The sequence below is a fragment of the Garra rufa genome, chromosome 1, assembly GCF_049309525.1.
Source record: "Garra rufa chromosome 1, GarRuf1.0, whole genome shotgun sequence".
NCBI classification, from domain to species: domain Eukaryota; kingdom Metazoa; phylum Chordata; class Actinopteri; order Cypriniformes; family Cyprinidae; genus Garra; species Garra rufa.
The window spans coordinates 50,840,908-50,854,112 of NC_133361.1; the positions used below are offsets into that span (position 1 = coordinate 50,840,908).

The following is a 13,205-nucleotide window of genomic DNA, read 5'->3' on the forward strand; positions in this document are numbered from 1 at the left end:
ATATGACTGTAATAAAACTTTATAGGGTATAAATTTCTGAAGGTTAAGAACTAAATGGCTGTAAAGCAAACACTACGCGAGAAAAAATGGAGGAAAATGTGAAAAACGTTTCAGGATTCTAATAACTGTAAGGCGAAATAATTTGCGTAAACACTGTGCCTCCGTTGGGGGAGTCTGTTTTTTTTTTTCTTTCCCTTTCTCGCATTTGTCGTTTATTGTGTACAGCGTTTGTTCTTTAGCCGTCCAGATTCCTTACAGAGTAGGGGGTCGGGATGGGTGAGATCTGGACTTCCACATGAGAGCCCTGAGTCCAATTCAATCGACGCCCACCCTTTGTTCCATTTCCGAACGCACTACAGCCCTTATAGCGGGCCATAAACTGCCACAAAAAGGATTTCTGGCGAGACGTCTGGGATGACCAACGTTAATTTGTTTACAACCTTTGGGACCGGGCTCGACTTCGCCATTTTGTGGGTACACATCCGATTGTGTCTTGGTGATACAAAGGCCGGTTGCTACAGAAAAATATTTCATTCTCTCAAAAACAAAACCACCGATTACATTACATTTCACAACTAGACTCCCTAAAATGTAGCCAGAAGTAAAATATCGTTATAGTTGATTAATTATAGTTTGACATTACGTTTATCATAGCTGCTTTACTGTATATATGAATAGCAAAAACATGTTAAGAATTATGTTCATGTCGTGGTTTGTTTGGGTGTTGTAGTGTATATCTATTTACATTATAAATGATGTAAATAATAATGTAATTAAGCTAATAAATAGAAATCTAAATCTTTTTCTTTCTTTCAAACAAAAAATTGTAATTTCTATAATTGATCTCTGTTGTCAGAAGCTTAAGGCCTGTCAATATTGACAAGTAGCAAAAAGAAAGTGAGCATGGTAATGATGATTACTAGTAGTAATTCAGTGATACTGGTGATGCACAAGAACGAAGCCGGAATATAAAAAAGGGAAGCATTTATGCCTGGATTTTTTTTTCTAACAGTGTGTATGCAATTTAAAATATTACGAGAAAGGTACCGCTAGCATCAGCATATTATTATTAGCCTATAATGATTGGTAGTAGTAGCAGCAGCAGCAGTAGTAGGTTTTGTGATGGTACTATTAATAGTGGTAATAGTAGTAGTTGTGCATTAAAATCAGCCCCTATTCTAAGTCTTAAGCTTAAAAATAATTAAAACAAAATAGTAAGACAGAAGTAAAACTTTCTTTCATTGTTTTTTACGGTTTAGCATTAGTGTTAGTGTTCCAACCCTATGTAAATTAGTTTTCTAGATATGATGAAAATCACACAAGACTCGATCCTACAAGGGTCGGTTTTAAATGGATTCCTTGTTATAGAGAATGAAAATAAGTACTTAACATCATTGAATTTGCACTTACTGAGCTGTTAATTCGCTCATTCTGTTTTTATGTCCGTTGTTTATAGAACCATTAGCTTTTGAACTTCCGTCTCATTACAGCGGAGTATGCTCATGGAGTAACACACAATTGCCGCTTGATGGCAATGTTGTTCCATGGAAAAGTGACTGGCTAGCCACCCTCCACCCCCAAAACCGGAAACACTGGGGCCAAAACATTTGCAGACATGTGCGGTATTACACTTGACTAAAGTAAGGTTCACACAATTTCTCTCTGTTACAGCGAAGCTTTTGAAAGAGACGAAGAACATTAACTTCAGAGGATTCTTCAGTCTATGTGATAAAGATCCTGAGAAACAAGTAGACCCTTTTTGCTTTTTTTCTGTAGTAAATGTATTTTTAAATGTATACACAATATATAATAATCAATAATACACTTATGTAATTTTGTTTTAACATTTAAACTTAACCAAATAGATTATTAAAAATTTTCAGATTTTAGAAATTATTACAGCCCTGTTAAATAAATTGAATCAGTGTACTTTATTATCTGCTCAATTTTATGTGAGACCCAAGCATTTTGAGATGTGATAATTCAGTGATTGTTTTAAATGGTAATATGATTAAGACCCGATTATATGATTACGTAAGATATAAAGTCACTACACAAAATTTGGTTAGGAAATGTTTTATTGACAACAAAATACACATCACTGTACTGCTATTGCAGTGAAACTATAGAAAATGTACCAAAAAAAAAATTAGAAATAAACATAAACAAAAACATACAGTAGTGTGACGTTCTCTGACACTCATTTCATTATTAGATTCATTATATATCCACATATTCATATAATGGAAAGTCAATTTACAGAAAATATTTAAAACAGAATGTCTGTTATGCGTAAATGCATTGTATTCTTAGTTTTAAATCAGAATTTAGCATGCGAAATTCTAGGTTTGACTAAAGCCGAATCATTACTTGTCAAACGGAGAGATTCACGCTTGGAGAACTCCTTGTCCTTGTTGAGAGACAAACGTTTAATAAGTGTAGAACAAGATGTGCGTGACTACCGTTTAAGATTAACCCGTAATATAAAAACACTTACATTGTACATAACACACGTGTTGAAGTGTAAATATTTCATATGATTATTTATATAGTCAACAAAAAGCTTAAAAAAATTTCGTCACATTGAGGTGATGATTTTGGGAGAGACATTGCAGTAATTTATTATGGACGCAAATCAATTTGTAAAATAACAAGCTAGAGAACTTTTTATGTGCGTTAGCTGAGCATTTTTGTTCAGTGTATAAGTATGCTTACAAATATTGTTGGTTACAAATAACAAATGACAAAATATAATTTTTAGAAAATGTGAAACGTTGTATAATTCTATAATTAGTTTGTAATTATAATTCTATTTTTTCCCCCAAATCAATACGAATCCAGAAACATTTAAAATATATTGTTTGTTTACTCAATAAGTATAATTTATTTATTTACTGATATTTGCTTTTTTACCATTAGAAAATTCCATGCACGGTACTTTTCACCCCTCTGATTTTCTTGGTAATGTTAATCCGATTTACTCGTGCTAAACACAATGGCAACAACAAACCAAAAATAACAATTAAAGGACTTACTATTTCTGCATGGATAAAATCCGGAGTGAAGCATTTATAGCACCGGTCGTGGAACCTCATAAAAACCTAACAGCTTTTTGATGCACTACGTCAACAACAAACAGTAGGGGCGTTTATTGCATTTTATAGTTTGTTAAACCATTTACAGCCACATTTGCCATTACACCTGACGTGCAGGTCCATTTCAACATCCTCGTATCTCTGCAAATATATTTATATAAACACAATAATCAGAATATTAAATATGCCACCTCGCATATTTTCGATACGCGTGCATTGGTCGCTGCAGAGGATGATTTTGTAAGTTTAAGCGTGCTTTTAAGGTTTATAGGATGTGTTTAAACTGATGCCAATTAAATCGTGTACCTTTTAAAACTGGCCGCCTCGACCCTGACATTTAAAAAAAGGAGACTCGACCTCGTTAGAGATTTGGAAATTAACGACTAAATATGCATCACTTTAGGTTGTCTGTGATGAACATGCAAAAAATCAATCTTTCAAAGGGGTTTGGAGTGGAGAAGTTGAGTGGGGGGAGGGACAGAGGCTATGCACTTGATCTGATGCAAAGCGGCAGATTTCTCATTAACTTACCCGCTTGAACATATTAATGTGCATATTCTCCCCTCCTCTCTCTCCCTTGGCCCCCCTTCGCTCTCCTGCTCCCTCGCGCTCTCTCCCTCTCAGCTCTCTCTCTCCCTCGCTTTCTCTTTTTCTCTCTTTTTCATTCTCTCGCTCACTTCATATCAGAATCGCGCAGAGCGGTGTCCGTGTAGGGATGCGAGAAGCCAGTGGAACGAGGATCCGATAGAAGATGCAAATGATCGTTAAAACACACAGCAAAATATGAAACTTCTCATTTGCAGCCGAGTAAATCATAGAAAACTGGTTGGGAACTGGCACCCTTCACCGGAATTGTGATGCTGGAACTCTACAGTGGGAACATGCCTATGGAAGCTTTAGATAAGTTGTTTTAACAAAGGTATACAAACGCAAACCGCTCAGTTGTTGGAAATCAAGGCTTGGCTGCTGCATTGTTTGTTACCTCAGTAACTGTGAAACTGACAACTCTCTGTAGCTGCTGCGCTGATATAAAGACATTCAGACATCAAACTCTTGAACAAAATCAGCACCACCAACAACGTCAAAAGATGAGCTCGTATTTCGTCAACTCTCTCTTCACTAAATACAAAAGTGGAGACACTCTGCGGCCAAACTATTACGAGTGCGGATTTGCTCAGGACCTAGGGACGAGACCCACCGTCGTGTACGGTCCAGGCACCGGGGCCACTTTCCAACATGCCCCTCAGATTCAGGAGTTTTACCACCACGGCGCATCCACGCTCTCCGCAGCTCCTTACCAGCAGAGTCCCTGTGCAGTAACTTGTCACGGCGAGCCGGGTAACTTCTACGGTTATGATGCTCTCCAGAGGCAAACACTTTTCAGCGCTCAAGACGCCGACTTGGTTCAGTATAGCGACTGCAAGCTCGCCGCGGGGGGCATCGGCGACGAGACGGACAACACAGAACAGAGTCCGTCGCCCACACAGCTGTTCCCGTGGATGCGACCTCAAGGTGAGCCTCGGTAGACAGAAAAGCTGGCCAGCTCGCGTTGTGTGTGTTTGTGGAAGTGACATAAACCTGGGTTAGCCACACGGAAAAAAAATCTCGGTGCAATTTAGGCTTAGAACTGCATTTCCTGTGTGCACGAGAGGAGGGGGGACAATAGCCGTGTTTATTGTTTTATGGTGTTCAAAACTTGTGAATCACTTTACAGTTTAATGACCCTGCCATAGAAAGACAGGAGAGTGGGAGAGAGGAAGAAGAGGGCGAGAGAAAAGCCCCTTCTCTTCTTGCTGTTTCCATGTGTGAGACTTTGCCTTACAGCTGATCTCTCACTTCTCACCCAGGTCAAAGTTTTACTGCAGCCTTTAACGACTTACAGTGAGCCCTGACTTTATTTCACTACACGGTGGTCGTTTCACAATGATTATGTCATTTATGGCTGTGCCTAATCCTTTGAACATGTAAAAACAGTACAGACTGCTTTTTGACGAGTTTGCTGTGGGGTTAGTGTTGTGGTACTTATATTTGTAATGGCGGAGCTTTTATATTAATTACTGTGTTAGGCTGTGGGGAGTCTCCTTGGTACACTAAAAGCCTACCCATAAACTAATAACGTATCGCTGTAGATGTTCATTTCGCATTGAAGTTTCCTTTGTTGAACGCTGGATCACATATATGTTTGAACTTGATTGTAAAATTATGATTTGGCGCGTATTGTGAGCTCTGTCTAACATCTGGTCAACTTCTTTATTGCCAGTAGCTGCCGGACGGAGGCGAGGCCGCCAGACCTACAGCCGCTATCAGACGCTCGAACTCGAGAAAGAGTTTCTCTTCAATCCCTACCTAACGCGCAAGCGACGGATTGAGGTATCACACGCCTTGGGACTGACAGAACGACAAGTCAAAATCTGGTTTCAAAACCGTCGCATGAAATGGAAAAAAGAAAACAACAAGGACAAGTTTCCAAGCAGCAAGTCTGAACAAGAGCAGATCGAAAAGGAGAAACGGGAGAAAGAACAGGCATCCGGGACACAGCCAGCCGGCGAAGACTGCGACAAGGCAAAACAAATGTAGAGCGGATGCGATGGTGTGTGTGTGTGAGAGAGAGTGTGTGTTTGCGTGTGTACGTGTGTCAGTCAATCAAAACGGCGAAGAATAAATAGGGGAAATAAAACAGACAATGATGAAGAGAATAACTTTGTTTGCATGGGAGGTTTGTCTCACAGAGACATTTTAATCAAGTCGAGTGGTTACATCTTTCACTCGAGGAAGGAACAGAAAAAAAATGACTGGGACTAGACGAATGACTATAAACTTAATGTGGTGACCACAGAACTTCAGGAAGACGAAGGACAAGAGGCATTTCTACTTTTTAACTGTTGTTCAGAGAGTATGATAGTGTTAAAGCTAGTCTCCTTTCTTTGTGAAATAATTATCGTGAAACTTAAGTTTCTATTGTTAGGATATTGTCATTAACAATTACCTTGGCAGCTGTATAGTTTTTAAGTTAAATGGTGCACTTTTAACTGTTCTCACTTATATGTTATGATGATGACGTAGAAATTAATGACTTCCAACAACATGAAACTGCCTATTTATGCCGTAGAATCTCTTTTTACACGTCTTTGGTTCTTCTTAAATCGATGGTATTTTTGTTGTCTTCCTTTCATGGGGTAAGCATGCGCACAGTGGATTATAAAAATGAATAAACATAATAAAAAAGAATTTTGAAAATTATGTCATGTGACCCATTGTTTACGATTAATCAAATTGTTGTCGTTCACCTTTACTGAAGTAGTTCATTAAATGACTATATGTTTTGTTGTCATTCTTAACTGTATTCTAGTGTCTAAAACTGGAGGAATCCGGCAGAAAGTGGACACAATAAAGTTTACAAGCGACAATCCCTGGCACCATGCATCCTCGACATCATTTCTCGCTAATGTGCGGCTCCAAGGCCCGCTTCAAATCATTAACTTTTAGGTTACCAGACAAGATTTTGTTCATGTTAAAACATAGGCCAAAATTTTAAAGAATCTGTATCAGCACAAACATGAACTAGTGCTAAAATGAATGTGTATAAATTAGTAAATCTCACAGAACATTCATATAGTGTGGTCTGATTTTTGATTTATAGTTGATACGTGAACTAAAAGAGGCGGTATGTCAAACCACAACTGAACACCCTCATAACTACTTAGTCAGACCAACATTGTAACACAACACGAAATAATACGCCAGAAACAGACTGTGTATTATCGTGAATCTGCATTGAAAATCTCCTAAAACTGAAATTTCGTCTTGCTGGTCTTTGTTAAATGTGGGTATTTGCGTTATGGGAGCACATCGTGTCAGGTGAATTACTGTCCAAAGAGTATGTGGGCTTCTCAAACATTCAGAGTGTAAGTTCCACGACAAGATTCAGAGCTCTCGCGTGAACATGTTTGCTAACTATGTACAGGGAAACAGTTTGGGGTGCACTGAACCAGTCCGTCGCCATGGAAATAGCTAGTTGGTGGTGACTGTTCAGGCTATAGGGATGCTTTGAAGCAGAAACTAGTAAGGGCTCCAGTCATCGTGCTCTTGACACGGGCACACTGTACAGACATTGCAAATATGCTGTGACGAGATCTGGGTATGCGTAGGACCGCTGACATAGTGTTGAAAATCAATACAGAAATAAATAGGTTTTTTGTTATTTGTGTGGTGGCCTCCCAAACAGGAGGCACGTTCCTAAATCTGGACAACCTGAACTCATTTATAAGTTTGTTCAGCCCGCAATTATTTATTGCTTCGCACGTATTTAGGTGATTACAGAAACCTTCTCAATAGCCTATCGATTTGTGTGTTCTCCTGTGCGTTTGTGTTGACTGTAGGTACCGTTGGCTGTAAGTGAATAATTTAACAAATTTATGTGGATGGTCAGCTGCGAAGCCCTTCTCCACATTAGACGGGGCTCTGGGAAGACGTGCACCCATTGGAGGATATTTCATCACGTGCTGCCCATCACGTGGCCCCAGAGGAAAAAGGGGTGATTTTTGGTGTAAATCTAGACTGTAATTCTGTAATATATCATTGGACCTCGTAAAACCGACACTAAAACTTCTTGGCATATAAATCACTTCTCAAATTATGAGTTCATTGTATTATGCAAACGCGTTATTTTCCAAATACCAAGTGGCGAGCTCAGCCTTCTCTACAGGCGTGTTTCCCGAGCAAACTTCTTGCGCCTTTTCGTGCAGCTCGCAGCGGGCCAGCGGCTACGGCTCAGCTTCTACCGGTGCACCGGTCTCCTCTACATCTTCTGTCTCCCTTTCGAGCATGTACACTAACGGCGCTAGTCTTTCCAGCCAGACTCAAGGCATGTACCCCACTGCGTATGAGCTGGGAGCTGTTTCGTTGAACATGCATAGCTCTCTGTTTGACCATCCGAATCTACCCATGGTGAGCGCTGGCGATCTCTGTAAAGCGCAAAGCAGTAAAGAAGAGCAGAGGGGCTACCATCAAAACAACGAAAACAACCTCCGAATCTATCCATGGATGAGGAGCACAGGTCTGTGAAAACTGAATGTTTCTTAAGGACAGGGGTGTGCATCTGTGTCTGTCTGAGGGGGAGGGAGACAAATTAAGGGGAGCGACCAAGTCATTTCAAAAAGTGTTCTTTTCCTCAGATCTTTTTTTATGTCTAATTAGTCGCCATAATTCAAGACACCTTAGTACGTAGTACTTCGTGTTTTGTAAAACAGGGAGGGGGCGGCTATATGAGAGGTTGATTAACGATGTTTAGCTTTAACAAATATACAATATCCCGCTGAGATTATGTGTCATAGTTGCATATATTGAAGCGCGTACACATAAACCCATCTATAAGTTAGTATGTTGGGAATCATTGGCGTTGAAAATCCTCATATTTTCCATATAGAGGGCGGGGCCTTGTATTTTCATGGTATGTTACAGCTGGGTGGACCTTTGTTTTAAATTACTGTCAGAAATTTAACAGTGTCTGTGCGTGGACGTGTGTTTTATATATGTATATGCTGTTCATTTATGTTCCTGCGTGCGTGCACGCGCACATGTGTTGGAAATTTCACAAAACACACGACTCGAGATCTGCGGCCACTTCCGCGACTAATTTTTCGCTCAACGATGGCTTTTAACAAATCGTCAACTTTTCGTAGCAATAGCACTTTTCTCACATAGTCACCACACGTCCCGGCTGACATATTTGAAAAGGAGGTCGACAAGTTCTCTTTTAATGATTTTCTGCGGCCTCTCAAGACACTCCCCAAGAACACCGACGTTCCTATCAGTCAACTGTCAACCCGGGGCGCTCTTCTCTTCTCTTCTCTTGTTAGCTTCCAGTGTAAAAATACAACAACATAAATAGTTTTGAAACAGATACCTCATTAGCAAAGTTGTTGACATATACTGGCAGATAGTGCTTGCGCTCCTTTGGTGTGTACATTTTCGTTCTGCGTCGTAGTTTTGTGTGAAATGCCAATGTCATTCAAAAATAATGCATTGGTCGTAGTTAGTCTATCTAACTGTCGTTGTATAGAGAAATGCGGAATTTTAAAATATTTTATCTTTAATATTATCCGCATTCATTAGACCGAATTTCGACTGTAAAAACGATCAAGCCTCTTTCAAACGGGGAAACTGTATTTTAGGCACTTTAATTCTTTATTGGTTTTAAAAAGATTAAATTAGTCCACTGCCATGTCTGATGTGAAGGCCACATATTTGGTCTTACTGGTGTAGACAGATGCATATTAGGAAGTCGGACCTTACAACAAACATTTAGGACATCAACACATATAATCACAAGATCACAATCCTTTCGCTCCTGTACATTTTAACATTTCAACATTTCAGGCACATATGCTGGGCCTTGCACCACTGCGTTTTGTGTCTTTATTACTAGGCCAGCTGCCTTTTCAGTTGATTTCGTGCTTTGGTTTGATATTTCACATAGATGGACTCTGTCCCTCGCTTTATTTCTCTTTCACTATTCACAGACAGACACATTCACACACTGACCAGATGAAATTCTATTTCCATGTCTATCATTCAGGAGCCTGTGTACGTCAGAGACCCTGCACAGTGGCCGAGTACAATGCTCTTCCTTGTTTTAACTCGTGTAAAAGCGTTTCGTTCTGCAAGGACACGTAATTTATGCACTTAATTTATACCTCTTATAGAACGAAACAGCTGTATAATTTTTATAGATTTCAGTGCCAACCTTGTTTTTCATTCTCTCGATTTCTCTCATTGCTTCTGCTTTTCACTCAAATTCTTTATGCTTTTGCACAGTTTGTCCTAGACTAGTATCAACAAGAAGTGTCACGGCGTTGCCGACAAGACGGAAGTAAGATACAAACAACTGAAGAGTGCAATAAAAAAGTTCAAATAGCACACGAACTCAAAGCAGTCCCCATTTGTCGACAGTCTGCTGAAAACGGAAACGCAGGGACAGCAGAAAGTCACTGACCGTGCATGGGCAAGGTTGTGGAAGTCTAGTTAGATTTCTTCTCTTTAACGTGCAGCTAAAAGATGGATACTTTACGTAGATGGCTTCTTTATCTAAATGGATAAACGAACACTTCAGCGCTTATGTGTAAGGGAACTAGATCATGTTGTTGACTTTGGTCATGTTTAGAAGGAAGTCTGAACGCCAGGGCTCCATTAGAGCCACGGGAGTGTGCGAGCCAGCGAATTTACTTTGTGAAGGGGTATTTGTGTACTGTCACTTTGCTTTTTAATTACATTCCTCTTTTATATTTATATTATATTATATTTTATATATTACCTTTCAAATTTTTGATTAGCTACCGTTGTCTTAACCTTAATATAAAGTTAAAACTTAACGTTTAAATAGTGTTCAAACGCATGCTAAAATTGCATATGTATGTTTCGTTTTGCTTTATTTTATTTTATTTTTTTACTACAGTTTGTGACCTTAATGTAAGCAATACAAATACAAAAAAATAATTTACAAAGCCTCTCAAGCCTTAGGTTTGTTGGCCGCTGTTTTGAAAATTCAGGATTTAATAACTGCTTTTTATGTGATAGTTTTCCACCCACCCCCTTGCAAAAAGCTAACAAGTCGTATCTAAATATTTACAGTCACAAATCTCAATATCAGAAAATGTGTTTGTATAATTACTGGCCGCTTTGTTAATGGTAAGATGATAATAATACACCTACAAGAAGCAGCATCCGCGTTTATGATTCTTTTTCCCCAGAGTGTAATATTACTGAAAATACTCAAATATGCCGAATCTCTCGTTTTCCAGTCACTCATCGAAGTGTAACGTTTTTAACTGAAATATGAACGTGTTTTCGATCGCTATGTCATATTTAAATTATTTTTAATTGAATTATAAGTATTTCGTTTTCATTCACACCCAGGCAGAACTGTTTTTATTTTAGGCTAACTAACCAAAAAGATTGGAACAATTCATGTTATTCTTTACTGCTGTTGTCGATATACATATATTCTTATTTGTTATGCTTTCTGATCCTCTTTTCGGATTTCCACAGGTGCGGACCGGAAAAGAGGCCGTCAGACATATTCCCGATATCAAACATTAGAGTTGGAGAAAGAGTTTCACTTCAACCGTTACCTGTCACGAAGGCGGCGTATTGAGATTGCACACGCCCTGTGCTTGACCGAACGCCAGATAAAAATCTGGTTTCAAAACAGAAGGATGAAATGGAAGAAAGAAAACAAATCAATGGGCCGCTGCTCTCCTGCTGCTGACCAAATCGGGGGCGACGAGGAAGAGGAAGATGATGAGTAGCCACGCAAATGGAAGACATAAAAATAGACTACACTATAGACTATACTATCGATTCAACCTGCTTTATTTCAGGATACACTGAATTGGAAAAAAGACATGCTACTTACAATATTGTAGGTAAAGTGTCACTGTCGTCTACCTATGTAACTAGTGTTAGAGGTGTTAATGTGTTAGACTACGCTATAGTAAATACAGTAATACAAGTAATTTTAAAAACGCATTTTAATATAGTTCTCTACGTGTAATACACCTACTGTATAGTAGCCTAAATTATATATGTAGGATTAATATTAGTGTTATTAATACTGGATCATATATTTCTTATATTTGTGACTCATTTGTGACCTGTTTCGTTCGGCCTAGTCAGTTGTGGGGTCAAACACAAAAGGGAGCAAGCTATTTTTAATGATTTCATATTTTGATATATCCCTATTGCGTATCTATTGTGTACATTTTTGTCTGCTTAAGCATTTTTTTCTGTTATATTTTGCGCAAGTGATAAAATAAACGAACTGTACAGCTGACTACAAGATGTTTACGTTTTTGACTCTCGGGGATTTTTGTTTTCTGTGTTTTTAGCTTGCTTTTCGTTTCTAATCCAATTAAAATCACAGTAATATTGAGCTAAATATCCCTGAATGTGATAATGCCACGAGCATTTATTTTTACATTTTATAAAGGCCCATGCCTTTTTTAAATATTGCCCCAAAAAAGCCGCTCGAAAATCCCCTCTGGTGTTTCATATAACAACAACAACAATAATAATAATAAAATAATCAGTATAATAATAATAGAAGCATAATAGAAAAGTAATACAAACAGAAGCAACCTCGCATGTATGTCTAATATATATATATATATATATATTTTAAATGTTTTACATAATGTACTAACCTACAGAAGTACAAAGGAAATATGTATGTCTAGTTTTACGGTTGTTCTTTATTAGTTAATTTCTGTTCACTACTAGGTTAGAACATCCTCAAAATAAGTTATTTTATTTAAATTAACATTTGCATGGGTATATTACTAAAATGTTAGTAATATGCTAAAAGTTTTTATTAATAGTTTGACATTATTTGAGAATTACAATTGTTTTGCTGTGGTTAAAAGAATACTAATTAAAAAGCATTTTAAACATTTGAATTGTTTAAATATCTATAAATTAACTAAAAATTAAAAAGGTATTTAATCTAGTAGATTTAATAGGGATCAGTGGAATGGAAGTTTTTTCACAAGCGCCAAGCACCAGAAAATTGTTAGTTTTATTCTATAATATTATAGTAACGTTGTCGTTTTTTTGTCAACATTAATACAACATTTACAGTTTATTGTGACTTAGTTTTTTCTTTCACTTAGGTCAAGCCGAGTGCTTGTAGAGAAGTGACAGGTTCTGTATCGTGTGAGACCAAAAGAAGGCGTTTATATTATGGGGTTGTAAACTAATGTGTTTAGTGCATCAATAAAAAGGCCGGAAACGCCATAAAAGGGACAAAAAATCTGCAGAATGGGAAAACGGTCGGTCTTTTCTTGTTTTTAGATCTTGTAGAAGCAGTTAAGCTTTTGGTGACAATACCCTTTCCGATTTAGACAAAACTGTAATATTATAAGTGACCCGTATTTTCATTTAATGTGTTTGTTTTGTTTAAAGCAAATCTCCAAATCTTTTTATTTAAAGCAAATTTTTTAAAAAGTCTTTAGTGCTATTCGCTTGATTTTTATTAAGGCTTATTTTGTCGCATTGCGAATGTTTCGCGCATCTATAGTTTAGTGCGGTGTATATCTCGCTTAAACTGTCAGGGTT

General features: G+C 38.0%; 2 protein-coding genes across 3 annotated transcripts; both read left to right on the forward strand.

The window, feature by feature from the left end:
• The first annotated feature begins 3,724 nt into the window (after positions 1-3,724).
• hoxb8a (homeobox B8a) lies at positions 3,725-6,500 on the forward strand. Of its 2 annotated transcripts, none has more exons than XM_073833502.1 (2): positions 3,725-4,607; positions 5,356-6,500. In XM_073833502.1, exons 1-2 carry the CDS (start codon positions 4,184-4,186, stop codon positions 5,670-5,672), a joined length of 741 nt encoding a protein of 246 aa, XP_073689603.1. In that variant the 5' UTR covers positions 3,725-4,183; the 3' UTR covers positions 5,673-6,500. The 2 variants fall into 2 exon arrangements, with proteins under 2 accessions (XP_073689603.1, XP_073689604.1); XM_073833503.1 differs by having other exon boundaries at positions 3,730-4,607; positions 5,359-6,500.
• A 1,178-nt stretch (positions 6,501-7,678) lies between these two features.
• Positions 7,679-11,931, forward strand: hoxb7a (homeobox B7a). Its single transcript, XM_073833504.1, has 2 exons — positions 7,679-8,151; positions 11,142-11,931. The coding sequence occupies exons 1-2, from the start codon at positions 7,731-7,733 to the stop codon at positions 11,399-11,401; spliced, it is 681 nt and encodes a 226-aa protein (XP_073689605.1). The 5' UTR covers positions 7,679-7,730; the 3' UTR covers positions 11,402-11,931.
• Positions 11,932-13,205: the final 1,274 nt, after the last annotated feature.

Coding starts and splice junctions, on each gene's coding strand:
- hoxb8a (XM_073833502.1), top strand. CDS start 4,184: ATGAGCTCGTATTTCGTCAACTCTCTCTTCACTAAATACAAAAGTGGA. Junction 4,608..5,355: donor CCCGTGGATGCGACCTCAAG/GTGAGCCTCGGT, acceptor CTTTATTGCCAG/TAGCTGCCGGACGGAGGCGA.
- hoxb7a (XM_073833504.1), top strand. CDS start 7,731: ATGAGTTCATTGTATTATGCAAACGCGTTATTTTCCAAATACCAAGTG. Junction 8,152..11,141: donor TCCATGGATGAGGAGCACAG/GTCTGTGAAAAC, acceptor GGATTTCCACAG/GTGCGGACCGGAAAAGAGGC.